The sequence below is a fragment of the Tiliqua scincoides genome, chromosome 5, assembly GCF_035046505.1.
Source record: "Tiliqua scincoides isolate rTilSci1 chromosome 5, rTilSci1.hap2, whole genome shotgun sequence".
NCBI lineage: Eukaryota > Metazoa > Chordata > Lepidosauria > Squamata > Scincidae > Tiliqua > Tiliqua scincoides.
Genome location: NC_089825.1, coordinates 28,993,135 through 29,007,568, shown reverse-complemented (window position 1 = coordinate 29,007,568; position 14,434 = coordinate 28,993,135). Strand labels below are relative to the sequence as shown.

The window sequence follows — 14,434 nt, the reverse complement described above, 5'->3', positions numbered from 1 at the left end:
TCCACCAGTGCATTCCTTGCCCCATTCCACCCCCTCCCTGCCTCCTTTCTGCCCCCTGCATGGGCTTACTTGTGGTGGCATGCATCCCCTATCAGTTGCCGCCCAGATTCCAGTGGCAACCAGACTGAGCTCTCCGGTGTATTGCATTTGCAACAACCAGAAAATGCATTACGCCACTGGAGCAAGTGTTCTGGCAGGGTAACTGAACAATAGGACTGGGCCGTTAAACTGGGAATAAGGCTCATTGGACACAGGGGGACTTAGTTCTGAGTAAACATGTATAGGAACGAGCTGTAATTATATTAAAAATTGACACATCTTTCCACCATACATTCTCAAGGTGTCTTTACAATATATGAATTTAAAACAAATCATTATAAAACAATAGAGTTATAAGCATTGAGCCAGTTTAAAAAAAACACAGAGAAAACTAAGTTAGAAAGTGATGATGGTCAAAATTTAGGTATTTTATATAATAAAATATTAAGTGATCAGTAAAAAAATGGTAAAACCTTTTAAAACTGCATGACCCAATTACCAAAGATGTCCTATAAAAGATTTTTATTATGTATTCATGGATTTATTAATATGTATGAGTCATTAATCGTTATTTTTGTGTTCTATTAACAAGGGCAGTAAGCAATCATCAGATTTTGGATACCAGTCACTATGTGGAAAAAACATTCTGTCTTTTGCCTTTTGGTTTTGGCTGTTGCTACGAATTGTGTCGTGTATGGACAAAACAGAAAGAAGGGAACAAGGCCAGCTTCCCTCGCAAGGAATATTCAGGGTAAAGTGATTTTCCTAGAATTTGCTATAGGCACATGAAATATTTCCCAGTTTACCAGAAGCATCTCCAAGGAAGCAACAAACAAATATATGTTCAGTAATAAGTCATTGTGTTCTGTGCAGTAGCAGGTTTCCTACGAATTATAACAGAGATTCTTTTCTGAATGTGAATCTCTTCGGGCATAAAGACATTCAATGGATACTTTACATGGAATGTGCTATGGAAAAATGCATAAAGGGCAAGCATATTTTCAGCATGGTTTTGCAGAATAACCCATTTATTGGATAGTTCAGGGCTGGCTCGAAACCTCCTGGCATTTGAGACAGTGTACCTTATGCTGCTCCCCATCTTTATATGGTGATATGCCAGCCTCTGCTCCTCCCACTCCCTCTGACACTCTAGCCCACCACTCTTTGCTGCTCCACACTTCCTCTTTGCCTCTCTTTCCTTCTCCAATTCAGGAAGCTGGAGAAGGAGATGGAGAATTGGAGGCAAGTGGGTGGAAAGAGCCTCCACCAGTTTGCTTCCTGTGGTGACTGCCTCAGTGGGCATCATAGATGGACCAGTCCTGGGAAAATCTGATTAAATCAGCAGTTTGCTTAGCGATACCCTGCAGGTCTATGAGGGCATTCTATGCATTGGGATAATCAAGAAAACTGAGCAATTGAGAATGGAAATTCTATTCGTTTATAAACAGTTTTTAAGGCTGTCATGACAAAATTTTCTAAGGCTGCAGTCCCACATAGACACTTATTGTATGTGTGTATTTAGAGACTTTCTGCATTTCTTTTGAACAAAAATGTCACAGAACATTTTATATAGCAGAAGAATAACAAAGTGATGCCCTGGTCCAAAGGGGCTCATTATCTGTAAAGAGACACAGAGGAGACAACAGAGGAAGGAGAGGGAAATGGAGGCGGGGGAAGAATTTGTGATAATTTGAGGTGCATGTACCCAAGTTTAATTATAGGAGGACACTTACCTTGGACTTACTTCTGAGTAAAGATGCATAGTATTGCTGACAACATGCAAAATTTATTTGCAGAAGGGTACAATATCACAGTTGGGAATATGATGTTGAACGACAAGAAGTTTTTGACCCGATGACATTTCCCATGAGTGACTTGGTGAATGGGTTTCATTCATGCTCAGGGCAGGGCTGGTCACCATATTTCAGCATTGGAAAAATATTCTCCTATGTCTGGTTAGCAAATGATCCTGGTGTCTTTTTTTTATTTATTAAAAAAAAACCTTCCTTAGTAGATTTTTCTCATGGTGACTCTGTGTCCTGTCCTGTCCCCTAAGCAGGAGGCTTTGAGGCCTGGCAGGTAGTGAGCTGAGGCAGGTTGGAACTGCAAAATCTTGAAGTGCTTTAAGCAAGCAACTTGCTCCTCTTATGGCCAGAGAGGGATGAGGTCTAAATGTCTCTAGGAAGTGTTGGTGTCACCCTGTGTGGTAAGTCAAGCTCTGGGTAGCCCAGAGCCCTCCCAGAGCCCAGTCTGCCCAGTTGGCCATCTCCCACCCTCCTGTTGGGAGGCCTTGCGGAGAGTGAAAGACAAGGCTTGGGGGGCAGTTCTACTGGGTGGCTTGACCTGGCTCCAGAGACCTGGGCTTCTGGAGGAAAAGTCCAATGGGGCAGCTAGATCTACTGGATAGAAAGACCTGAATTCTGGAGCTTTCAGTGTCAGCATCTCCTGATGGTGTAATCTAGTGCGGTCCACACACCCCTAGTGCCGCTGTTGTCTCCAGGTTCAGATTCCTCCTCCCAGGTTCTCCCTCACTATCTAGAAAATAGAATTTTAAGGGCCAGGCCTCCTTCCAAGAATCTTGCACTCCTCCTTCACTCCATCACTTCCCTTGGTGTCTGTTCTAAGAGCTGGCATGAAGGCTTTGAGGAGTATAAGGTTCATGCTGGTTCCCAGCCCTGATCCAACTAGCCTGGTGTTAGGGACTGGGACTGAGGGCCCAGTCCTATTCAGTTTTCTAGTGCTGGTGCAGCCATGTCAATGGGGCGTGCACTACATTTTGTAGTGGGGCAGCAGTCACAGAGGCCTCCTCTGTGGGAACATTTGTTCCCTTACCTTGAGGCTGCATTGCAGCTGCACTGGTGCTGGAAAATTGGATAGGATTGGGCCCTGAGTCTGGTCCTTCTAACCCAGTGGTTTCCAACCTTTAGGAGATCGCGGACCACTGAGGCAAAAATTGGAATTGTCGGGGACCACATGGAACCCCCCCCACACACACACAAAAAAGATAAATTTAAATTTGTAATACGGGCGACTGTCATTATCCACAGGGGTTCTGTTCTCAAACCCTGTGGATAATGAAAACCCGTGGTTTTCAGGCCCCCCCGGATCTGACCGGAACTGAGCTGTTGTCAGTCCTGAGGCTTTTCTCAAGCCTGGAGAGGCCGCTTGTGCCCCTCCTCGGCCTCGATGGGCTTCAAAATGAAGCCCAAACTCATTTAAAGGCAACTTCATGTTTTCACCAAAAACTGGAAGTCACCTTTAAACAATTCTGGGCTTCATTCATGGGCAGATGCATTTGGCCTCTGTGGGCTTCAGTGGAGCCTCCGGAGGCAAGAGAACAGCTTCCTTCACCTCCAGGGGCTCCAGGTTTGCCTGCAACATGGGTTTTAGAAAAGATTTGTGGTTTGCTGCTTTTGCTGCCAACTGCAGGCAATCCGACCCCCTCTCTGAAGGTCCATGGGGGACTGCTCACTCAGAGAGATGCTGGAAGTGATCAAAAACAATTTTTTTCCTGAGACCTCGCGGACCACTTCTCAGGGTCTCACGGACCACCTGTGGTCCCCGGACCATGGGTTGGGAATCAGTAGAAAACAGGGTTGGACTGTGAACCAGGGATGAGGGGGTCATCACAATTTGGGATAACATGACTGAGGAGCTGTCCAATTCCCTCCCTTCCACCATACAGACAGCTCCCAGACAGCTCCAAATAAATGACCAATCATGTTGCAACCTGATTCAGGTGATTCTTTCCTCTCAAAAGTGCAAGGGAAGTTTTTGTGCAGCGTGCGTCCATGCCATCAGGTGCTCATGTCAAAGGCTGGCCATGTTATACTTTGGACTGTCTGTGTAGTGGAGGTGGAAGGGTTTGTCCTTCTCTGCTGCTGTGTTAGTTCAGCAGTTCCCCAGGCTTATTCACACTGCAATCTATTGCTGCACAGAAATGCTTGGGGTGTGCCCATACTTACCTATAAACACACAACACAACTGTGGGCATGCACTTGTCTGTGTAACTATACCCTGAATGCCTTTGGCATCCCCTGCTGTCACCAGTATCTTGAATCTGGTTCTGATTGTCTAGAGCCCACAGGCTGTCTCCCTAGTTTCTTGTTTTTAGTTATTATGGTGAAACTTCAGCACAGCCTAAGCAAGTATGCTGGACGTAATGTTCTGCAATCTGGGATCTAGCTGAGATCCTGGGAATCACAGAGATATCGCTGTAGCTTTCTTGCTGTTCTAAGCAACAATGGACACAATCCTAACCAACTTTCCAGCACTGACCTAGCCACAATGCAGCCCTAAGGTAAGGGAACAAATATGCCTGTAACTTGAGGAAGATCTCTTGACTGCCTCCCCACTGCAAGATGCAGTGCATGCCACATTGGCACAGTTAAGTCAGTGCTGGAAAATTGGTTAGGATTGTGCCTATTGTCTTCTAGTGCTGAGCTGGTGTAATTTGCTCAAAGTCAAGAATGTCAAGATGCTTCTTTAGACTTCTAGGCATTGCTTCAAGGGCTCCAATGACAATTGGCTCAACATTGACCAGAGACACCCAAGTTCTACTTTCAGATTTTGATATTCTGTGATTTTCTCATGCTCTTTGTCTTAGATTCAGCTGTCTTTTGGAATTGCAATATTGATGATCCAAACTTCTTTTTTTCTTCGTCAACTATGGCTATATCTGGCAAATTTTATTCAATATTATTATTAATAATATTTATATACTGTCTTTCAACAAAAAGTAGATGGGCAGAGCAATCCAAACTGAGACGGCCACCTGTGCCATCTCCTGACTGTTGCGAACTCAGGAGTTGGCTGGGCCAAATGGTTGGCAACCTTCAGTTTTGAAAGACTATGGTATAAGCCTACAGCACCCGGTATTCCCAGGCGGTCTCCCATCCAAGTACTAACCAGGCCTGACGCTGCTTAGCTTCCAAGATCAGACGAGATCGGGCAGTGCAGAGGGAAATGTGGATCCAGTCCTGGAAAGGATAGGTTTGGACCGGCTGGGGCAGGCTGGCAAAGGACGTGGGTGGTAGGATGCTGAAACAGAGGCAGGGAGGGGAGTGTTTTTGGGTAGGAAGGGCAGAACAGAAGGTGGATCAGACTCGGGAGGGCTGTGGGATTGGCAGCATGCATTGAATCCTAACCCTCGCTTCTGGGCTTCAGAAACATATTAGAGATCAATGCTAATGTCAGTTGGATCAGATTTATCTGTATTTGCTCCTTGTTGTTCCCTGGTTCTCTTTGGTGTTGCCTCCTCTGTCCTCGTTTTGCTTGTCACTTGTGAATTTGTTTACCGTTTGTCCCTGTAACAGTGCTTGCTCTCTTACAGATTCTGTCTGCCTCATTGATATCATCTTTATTCTGGACAGTTCTGAAAGTGCCAAAGATGTGCTGTTTGATAAGCAGAAAGAGTTTGTCACCGTCTTAAGCGATAAGGTTTTCCTCCTGAAGCCCACCAAAGTCCGCCGGTACGACATCAAGCTGGCAATCATGCAGTTCAGCAGCACAGTCAAAATCGACCATCCCTTTGCACACTGGAGAGACCTGCAGTACTTTAAGCAGGAAGTCATCCGAATGAGCTACATCGGCCAGGGCACCTATACGTATTACGCGATTTCCAACGCTACTCAGTTGTTCAAGGCAGAAGGCCGTAAAACAAGCGTCAAAGTGGCTCTGCTGATGACTGATGGCATTGACCACCCAAAGAGCCCTGATGTTCAGGCCATTTCTGAAGCTGCCAGAGCTTTTGGAATATCTTTCATTACTATTGGCCTTTCTGGAGTCGCTAATGAAGCCAAGCTACGTTTGATATCTGGTGATTCGCCTGGGAAACGTGTTCTAATTCTGAATGACCCCAGGCTTGTGGATAAAATACGGGACCAGTTGGTAAGTCATGTCTTAGCAGTTACAAGTTTTAAGAAGTTATTCTACAAGAAGTTTTAATTTTTATGTTGACAAAGCTCATACTTTTGGAACACGTGCATATGTGTGTGCGCACAGAAAGGGGAAATGGGGATTGTTTTACATTTATACATGTGCTTAGATTTGGAAATCCTATTATTCACAAAGGCTAGGTAGCACAACTTTTAAATAACAATAACATTAGATTAGAAAAAAAAACAAATCATGGGTCCTTAGATGTAAAACATCAAGCATATACAGTACATACACATTATAGTAGACCCAGAGGTGTATCTAATGGTCCCAGAGTCTGGGGGAGTGACATCATGTTGTAATATGCTGTCATGGCATCACGTCTGGGTTCGCCTGGAGAAGGAAGAGGCATTGGTGGTGGTTGGTTTGCAATCTGGTTGCTGTCCCCATTTTTTTCTCCTGGGAGGGGGATCCCCCTTGAAGTGGGAGCCTCCACAGAAGAAGAAGAAACAGGGGGTGGCAGCCAGAACATGGTGGTGGCTGCTAGAGCCTCCTCTTATTCCAGAGAAACTGGAAGTCACACAGGAGAAGGTGCTGGCAGGAGAAAAAAATTGTGCACACTCCTTAGTGCCCCTCAGGCTCCACCCTTGTTAAGCCTCTGAGTAGACCCATTGCACAAATTCTTACTTGTCTCTCACCACTGAATTCTCACTCCAGTGCAAGGTCTTAGGACTGACTTAGTCATGACATGGGTCCTAAGCAGTGGCCCAATTGTGAATGGTGTTAGCATGTCAGGAGTGCACTCACCTGGGCCATTGATTGCTGCTGTGCTAACATTAAGGCATGATTGGGCCAATGTTGTGGTGCCAATGTTGGATGCATCCAAAAACCTGAGTTTTTTGAGGCAGAGCCTGGTGATATGCCTTGAAAAATGGTGATGGTGGGGAACAGGTACCAGGACAGATCACAGCAGTGAACAGATCAAGTTCAGCTCCAAAGGGATAAAGTCCAGTCTTGCCCCCCAATTTTCCATCATCCAGAGAAAAAAGCAAAAGCATGCCAAGGACGAGCTGCCTCCCTTAGAACAATTAGCTTGCTGGAACTGATGACTTTTGCCCTTAGAACAATTTTGAAAGTTTCCCCCCTCATCACATTCTCCACCAAAATGTTATACAGAATTTGCTATGGCTGGCTCAGAAGTGATGAAGCTGTAGCCCAGCCCAGCCCAAGAATCTTATTGAAGGGGTCTTAGTCACTGTCTGAGAATGAGTTGTGAAGACACACAAACGCTGATCTTATTGGAGCTTTGTTTTAGGAACAACGAGCATGGAACTCCATCCATATGCTTCCTAAAGCGCCCTTTGCTGTGTTGCAAATTAGTCTCTAAACAAGTGTACTCATACAGGCATACAACCAAAGTGGCCAACTCTAGTATAGCACAGTGTTTTGAGGCTGGAAGTTCTGATGTGCATGTGGTCTTGGGTTAAGGATCCAATGAGTTGTTCTTTTTGTGCGCTTTTGGACTCCTTTTTGCTGGCTCTTGCTCCTTCTGTCACTCCTTTCATCTCAGCCACCGTGACCTTGAGGTTATCTGTTTTTCTTTCCAAGCAGATGGGACTCAGTTCAGTGGTATGTAACCTTCTATCATGCATGACTTGACCAGTCATCTGCAGGCACCCTTATCACTACACACATCCTTAAATTAAAAATGTTGTCGGGGTTCCCCTCCTCCCACAAGTCCCTAACTTACCCAGGGAGAAGGCTTCTGGGCCAGAGGATCAGGGAGGAAGTCGGTGGAACATGGGGCCTCCTCCCCATAGGCTGCCTGGGCACTCCTGTGGGCAGCAAGGCACAGCAGAGGAACACTGCGTGCCGAACCCCCCGCTTCACCCCCTGCCTTGGAGGAGGGAGGGGGGAGACAGGACGCAGACCATTCGGCTGCTGGGCAACCGCCCCTCCCCCGCCTTGGGGGGGAAGGGGAGCACTCCCTCGCCCAACCAGCCGGGGCCTGCCTCACCCGGCAGGGCACCTAGCTGTGACATCAGGAGCCCACAGCTGGACCTCCCTGAGTTGTCTGCAGAGCTACAGGACCCAGGTGGGCAGGGCCAGCCCACCCCCCAAAGGCAGAGACCAGAGCAGAGGCAGCAGCCTTCCCAGCCCTCTCAGGAACAACCCTGGCAGCTCTAGGTGAGAGGAGGTGAGAGGGAAACAGAGAGAGGAAGGGGAGGAGTTGTGGTAATCCCAGGGGAGGGCAGTTCCAGAGACAGGAACTTTTTGTACCATCCCTGTGAGGGAAGGGGAGGGGCCAAAGGGGAGGGGTCTGCCCTACATAAACCTGGAGGCCAAGGATGACAAGCAGTTGGGAGTCAGAAGAGCAGGCAGGAGGATCTGCTGCTAGCAGCCCCTGCTCCTGACTGGCAAATGCTGCCAACCCAAGGAGGGGGAACTGGGTGACACAGCCCCCTCTTCTTCTGGAGAACTGTTCTGAGGCCTCCACAAGGGGGTCCCCACAGGGAGGCCTCACAAATGTGAAAAATAAAAATAAATAATAAATAATAACTACTTAAATAGGCCTCATAGATGGGTTAGTCCTGACCACAAGCTATAGTTTGCATCTAAACCAGGATTTGAAACCACGGTTTAAGGTGGGTTTCAAATTCTAGGTTAATGCAAACTAAGGTTGATGGACTCAATTGTTTGCCCAATGTAGGCAACCTATGGTTGTCATGGACCAGAAAGTGAGGGTGAGAACCAAAGGGCTCCCAATCATAGATGCAGAGCTTCTACCTGTGCATTTGTATGTGTTTGGATTCTGTTTGGACCCACGGAAAAGTAAGCAGCAAGGCCAGCAACTCAAGTCATGTTTTTTCCTTCTACCGATTTGTTCTACTAAGATGGTTGTGTGAATAGGGCTAGCATCTCTATCATATCACTTTTGGTCTCATAAAAACAAGTGTTATATATCCCATTTAAAATTTTATTTTAAAATATTTTTAGGCTGTCTTTCAGTTCCAATATTGAACACTGAATATTTATTCAGTCTCAATAAATATGGTTCATTTCACCAATTCACAAATGACATGGCATGAAATGCTAATATATTTTTACTTCTTATTTTCCAGGAAACCTTATTTAATGAGCGGGTAAGTCATGCAGTCTTTGACTACTCAGTCACATTTCATTGTGGAATAAAGTTGTTTATCGCATAAAGTTTTCCTGCATCTCTCTGTAAGAGAGAGCATACACTCATGTAGACCAGTTTCTGGATTTTTCACACATCAGTGTAAACTTGTGTTTCCCTCCCCCCACCACAAATGTTACTTTTGCCCCTTTAAAAGAAGTCTACATTCAAAACCAGCATGGAAGCCATCCCTGCCAAGTTCAAACAGATGCAAGGTCCAAACAACAAGAGTGTCTCCTTCGGAGGTGGCTGTCTGAGCCTGGGACCACAAGAGCGGATACAGGGGTCGGAGAAGCAGGTCCACTGAGATTCAAAGAGAACCATTCTCAGCAGCTAGAGGCCAACAAAGGGCAGGCAAGGAAAACTAGAAGGAGGGGAACCAGAAAAGAGTTCTTTACACTAGGGAGTTAAAGCCACTTCAGATGTGACAAAATTCCTACATGGAAAGCACTTCTGTGTAACGAAAAGTGACTCCGCAATCTGCTGAGTGCAAATTTGCCTTTTGCTCACATGTGGGTTTTTCTATAATATAGGAAAGAGGAATGGTCATGCGTACTTTTCCCATATTCATGCTTTCCTCTCCATTTCTCCCAGTCATTTTTTTTCCCCCAATGGAGCACTAGAAGTGACCCCCACAGGGGGGAAAAAACAGCCAGCAAGAAACAGTAAAGACAGAAGGAAGCTTGAGAAGGGAAAGGCTTCAGCATATCTTGCACACCTAGCCAGGGTGTTCTTCACAAGCTTCCTAGGAAATTGGCAGAACCTGCATTTGTGTTGCTGCATCATTTAATTTGCCTGTGAATAGCCCACATTTGCCTTTAACTTGCCTGTGTATGTACACTATGTCACACACAGATTTTGGATGGCCTTGACAGCCGCTTAATAGCCAACCACTTACCCTGCATGCATGAACAGGGGCATGTATTCCTTGAACTGCATTGAGTGTCAATACAGGTGATAATGCAGGTGATACAGATAATAATACAGGTGAAGAATTTGATAATAGGTTCATGGAGAGTTGTTCCACTGTTGCTCTCTGTCTGCTTTATGCTTTGATTTAAAATGTTGGGTTAACGTTGTGTCCCATAATGTTGTTGATGTTTGTGTTCAATCTTTAGTGTGAACGGAAGACCTGTGAATGTCAAAAGGGAGACCAAGGACCCCCAGGGCCACCTGTAAGTATATTTTATGAGTGTTATAAATACGTCCCAAAGAAATGGGGAAATGAGTTGCTTGCCATCCTCTTCGGAAAGATCAAAGAGTACTGGGTCTGAGCGGCAGAAAGATGAACAGTGTGATCCTATACATGTTTACTTAGAGGTAAATCCCACTGCATTAAATGGGCCTTAGACTACAATCCTATGTACCAGTAGTTCCCAAACTGTGCCCCCATAGCCTCTTCTTCATGGCTGTCCTGGGCACCAACATCTTGGATCCCAGAGAGAGCTGGGAAGGTTGCCACAAAAGCAGGACGCCGTGACTACAGTAAATTTGGGGACTGCTGCTATATACACTTACCTGAGACTAAGTTAGGACTATGTCCCTTCAATGGAATGTATGTCCCTTACCTTCAATGGAATGTAAGTCATACCTAACTTTAACCAGATTGGAGTCATGTGTATTATTATTTCCCTGAAGATATGTACTGTATATTTGCTTATATATTAAAAAGAAAATTTAAATTTAAAAATTTAAAATTTAAATTATGTTTTTTAATTTGTTTTAACCTTTGTTGTAAGCCGCCTTGAGTCCCTCCGGGGAGAAAGGCAGGGTAAAAATAAAGTTAATAATAAGTTGTAATATAGGCAAACACATTTGAGTGGGTGAACATACAAACACACCCCAATATTATGGGGGGGGGGAGGGAGACATTCCATCTCTCTGAGATTAAAAAGCAACTGGGGCTGTGTGACATCAGATCAAACAAACAAATTGAGGTATACACAGTGCTTTTTTTGTAAATAAAAAGGTGCAGGAACTCACAACTTGTTAATCTTTTATTTATTTATTTATTTATTTATTTTAAACCAGTTTTTATTGGAGAAATAAAATATTTTTTATGTGCTTCCCCCCTAAAGATGAACTTACTTCTGAGTAGACACGCATAGGATTGGGCTGTCAATCTCCACATCCCCTTCCCCCTAGCTATTTTTTCTACACATGGGGAAAAATACTGTACAGGTACACTTGTAGCATGTAGTATGTAGTGTGGCACTACTTCGAGGAGAGGAAGGAGTGAATGGATTCCGAAAAATGGCTTACATGAGTTCCATGTAATAAAATTACTCTAAGCAACTGTGGGAGTAAGAACCAAAAAGGAATTCTTACAGGAGAGGGGTCCTTAGGTGCACATAGAAACAGCTACGTTTGCAAACAAGCAATTAAATATGGTTTAATTCAGGTATCAGAATACTCTGTGACTTTGGGAAGGCGCTTGGCATGCAATTGTATGTTCTCTGCTGCCCTGAGCAGCTGCTGTGCATTGCTGGAGAGGAGCTGCAAATGCTGGCTGGCGGAGGGCATGCTTGTGGGGGAAGGATGAGGAGGATCTCTGGCAAGGCTGGACAGCACGTTGTACACATGTAGAATCCCTTTTCACCTGCCCTTAGCATGTGAAAACAGGTGCAGATATATATCTCTGCCAGGATTAAGAGCCCAATCCTAGGTATGTCTATCTGAAGTAAGTCTCTTTCTAATCAATGGAGCTTACTCCCAGGAAAGTGCCTAGGATTGCAGCCTAAGAGCCCAATCCTATGCATGTCTACTCAGAAGTCCACTTTAGTGAATGGGGCTTACTGTGGATAGGATGGCAGCCTCAGGGCCCAATCCTGGGCCTGTCTATTCAGAAGTCAGTCCCATTAGAGGCAGTGGGGCTTCCTCCCAGGAAAGTGTGGAGAGGACTGCAGCCTCAGATTCCCTCCTGTGCCTGTCTACTCAGAAGTCAGTTCCACTAGAGGCAGTGGGGCTTCCTCCCAGGAAAGTGTGGAGAGGACCGCAGCCACAGAGCCCCTCCTGTGCCTGTCTACTCAGAAGTCAGTCCCACTAGAGGCAGTGGGGCTTCCTCCCAGGAATGTGTGGACAGGACTGCAGCCTCAGATTCCCTCCTGTGCCTGTCTACTCAGAAGTCAGTTCCACTAGAGGCAGTGGGGCTTCCTCCCAGGAAAGTGTGGAGAGGACTGCAGCCTCAGAGCCCCTCCTCTTCCTGTCTACTCAGGCTGCAAGGTTATGACACTTTCCTGGGAGTAAGTCCCATTGAACACAATGGAACTTACTTCTGAGTAGACTTGCTTGGGCTCTCAGACTGCAAGGCTATGCACCCTTTCCCAGGAGCAAGCCCCATTGAGCACAATGAGACATACTTCTGAGTAGACACGCCTAGGCTAGTGCTGCAGATTGGCACGGGGCTGCACCAGCCAGCTTCCTTCCCCTCCTCCTCCGCCAAGCCAGTATCTGGGCGTTCCGTGGGTGCCGCCGCCCGTCTCCTTGGCTGGCTGGCTGTCCGTCCTCCTCCTTGGCGTCGGCGCGTGCCCCCCATGCCCTCCAATGGCTTCAAAGCTGCGCTGGGAAGCAGAGCGCGGAGGGAGGGGAGGCAGGCTGGGCTCAGGCGAGAGCTTGGAGATGGGGGCAGGAGGGGGTCGTTGTGCGGTCAGACAGGGGCCAGGCACCCGCCCACCCTGCACTCCCCAGCAGCCACCCAGCAAATGCCTCTATTTTGCTCCCCCCCTCCTGGAATGCCTCCAAAGGGGAGGGCCCCTGCAAAAAGGTGCCAGAACTCCGTCCCCCCGCGTTCCATTAGAAAAAAAGCCCTGGGTATACAGTAATAGGAGAGATGAATAGGAAGAAATAAAATAAAAAGGCAAAAGGGTCCAAGAGAAAATAGAGAGTGGTTTGGATAATATCCAGAATAAGAGTCTCTATTGGTGTTGGTACATCCACTGTCAACTGAAGAGAGGCATTCAGATTAGATTAGAAAAGCAAGCCATATGACCTCTGGATTCTCTCTTCTCTCTTGTTGTTTTCATTGTAGTTTTTCAATCTCTGGTCCTTCCTGCAATTTTCAGGAGCCTTTTAAAAGAAAGAGAATGAGAATTTTTGCCCTATTACATATGTATTTTGTTTTTCTTCAGGGTAAAAGTACTAAGGGCGATATTGGTGAAAGAGGTCCTAAGGGAGACAAGGTAAATGAGATTTTATTTTTTCAAGTAATGAACATTTTAACCAAAAAAGGAGTGCTTTATTAAAGTGCCTGCCTCACAAAATGCTGAAATCGGCTATGTGGAGTGGGTTCCCACTCCTTTCCAATTGCCTGCTAAATCATGGCTCTTCCTCTAGTGTTTCTTCCCAGATTTGGACCGAAGCCATCTTCTAAATGGTTCTTCAGCTCTTTTTTTTTTCTCTTCTCAGAACAGACATCTGTGATGCTAGCTTCACATTCTCGTCCTGTAGCATTTTAAAACTCTGATCCCCTGGAGCTTGCTGTTTGACTTTTGTTAGAATTAGGCTCACTGTTTTCCTGAAGTGTGTCAAAAATTTGTGAGAGGGAGAATTCAATAAGATGCAAGTGGTTTATTTAAAAAAAAAAAAATTCATTTCCCTGGTAAGAAATTTTTCATTAAAAATAAATCCTCTGTGCGTGTGTGTGCTTGTGTGTGTAGAATCTTTGGATACTGGCCAATGTTTTAAAAGCCATTATCAAATTTATGCATTACATATGAATAAATGTAGTATAAGATATGATATCTTTATAGAATGCAAATAGCCTTACAGAAAACAGAATGCAAATTCTAACTAGTTTCTTCCTTTATTTCTAGGGTGCGGCTGTGAAAGGAGAGCCTGGAGAAAAAGGTTCAGAGGTATATATGAACTGTATTTTGGGTTTCTCACAAAAGTTGTATTTTTGATCTCAGTCATCTCTGGCACTCCTGTTTCTCATTGCATTAGGCAACATTGTTGTCAGCTGATGTGATTTGATGTCACTGTCAGTGCTATAGTCTCATTGGCTGCTATTAACATGGCAGCTCTGATGTCACAGAGTGGAGGCTAGACTCCATACACCTGGGAATCTTTAATATTGCAATTGTAAATACTGCAATTAAATTTTGTTAAATCAACCTGTGTAATTAGTGACTAGATACCATAGGTCTTCACATATCCTTGTGTGGTAAAATTCCTGATCTGTTACTATGTTTTGCCTTTTTTGAGCCATTCTCACCCCCCTAACCCAGCCTAAACCTAAACAGGCCTTAACACCACTTGAAGGAGTGTTCCAGTGGTGTAAAACTAGGGTTAGCAGATACAAAGGGGGACAGAGTGCCTATACCTTTAACCATTGTATAG

General features: G+C 45.4%; 1 protein-coding gene and 1 pseudogene across 1 annotated transcript in view; one reads left to right on the top strand and one right to left on the bottom strand.

Annotated features, from left to right (window-relative positions):
- Positions 1-669: 669 nt before the first annotated feature.
- COL28A1 (collagen type XXVIII alpha 1 chain) overlaps positions 670-14,434 on the top strand; it is an 81,109-nt gene continuing 67,344 nt past the window's right edge. Inside the window, exons 1-6 of the mRNA XM_066629132.1 lie at positions 670-790; positions 5,372-5,928; positions 9,039-9,059; positions 10,216-10,272; positions 13,225-13,275; positions 13,909-13,950. Of these exons, the coding sequence (XP_066485229.1) occupies positions 670-790; positions 5,372-5,928; positions 9,039-9,059; positions 10,216-10,272; positions 13,225-13,275; positions 13,909-13,950 (849 nt within the window). The remainder of the gene's footprint in view (positions 791-5,371; positions 5,929-9,038; positions 9,060-10,215; positions 10,273-13,224; positions 13,276-13,908; positions 13,951-14,434) is intronic.
- Positions 4,899-5,018, bottom strand: LOC136654596 (5S ribosomal RNA; annotated as a pseudogene).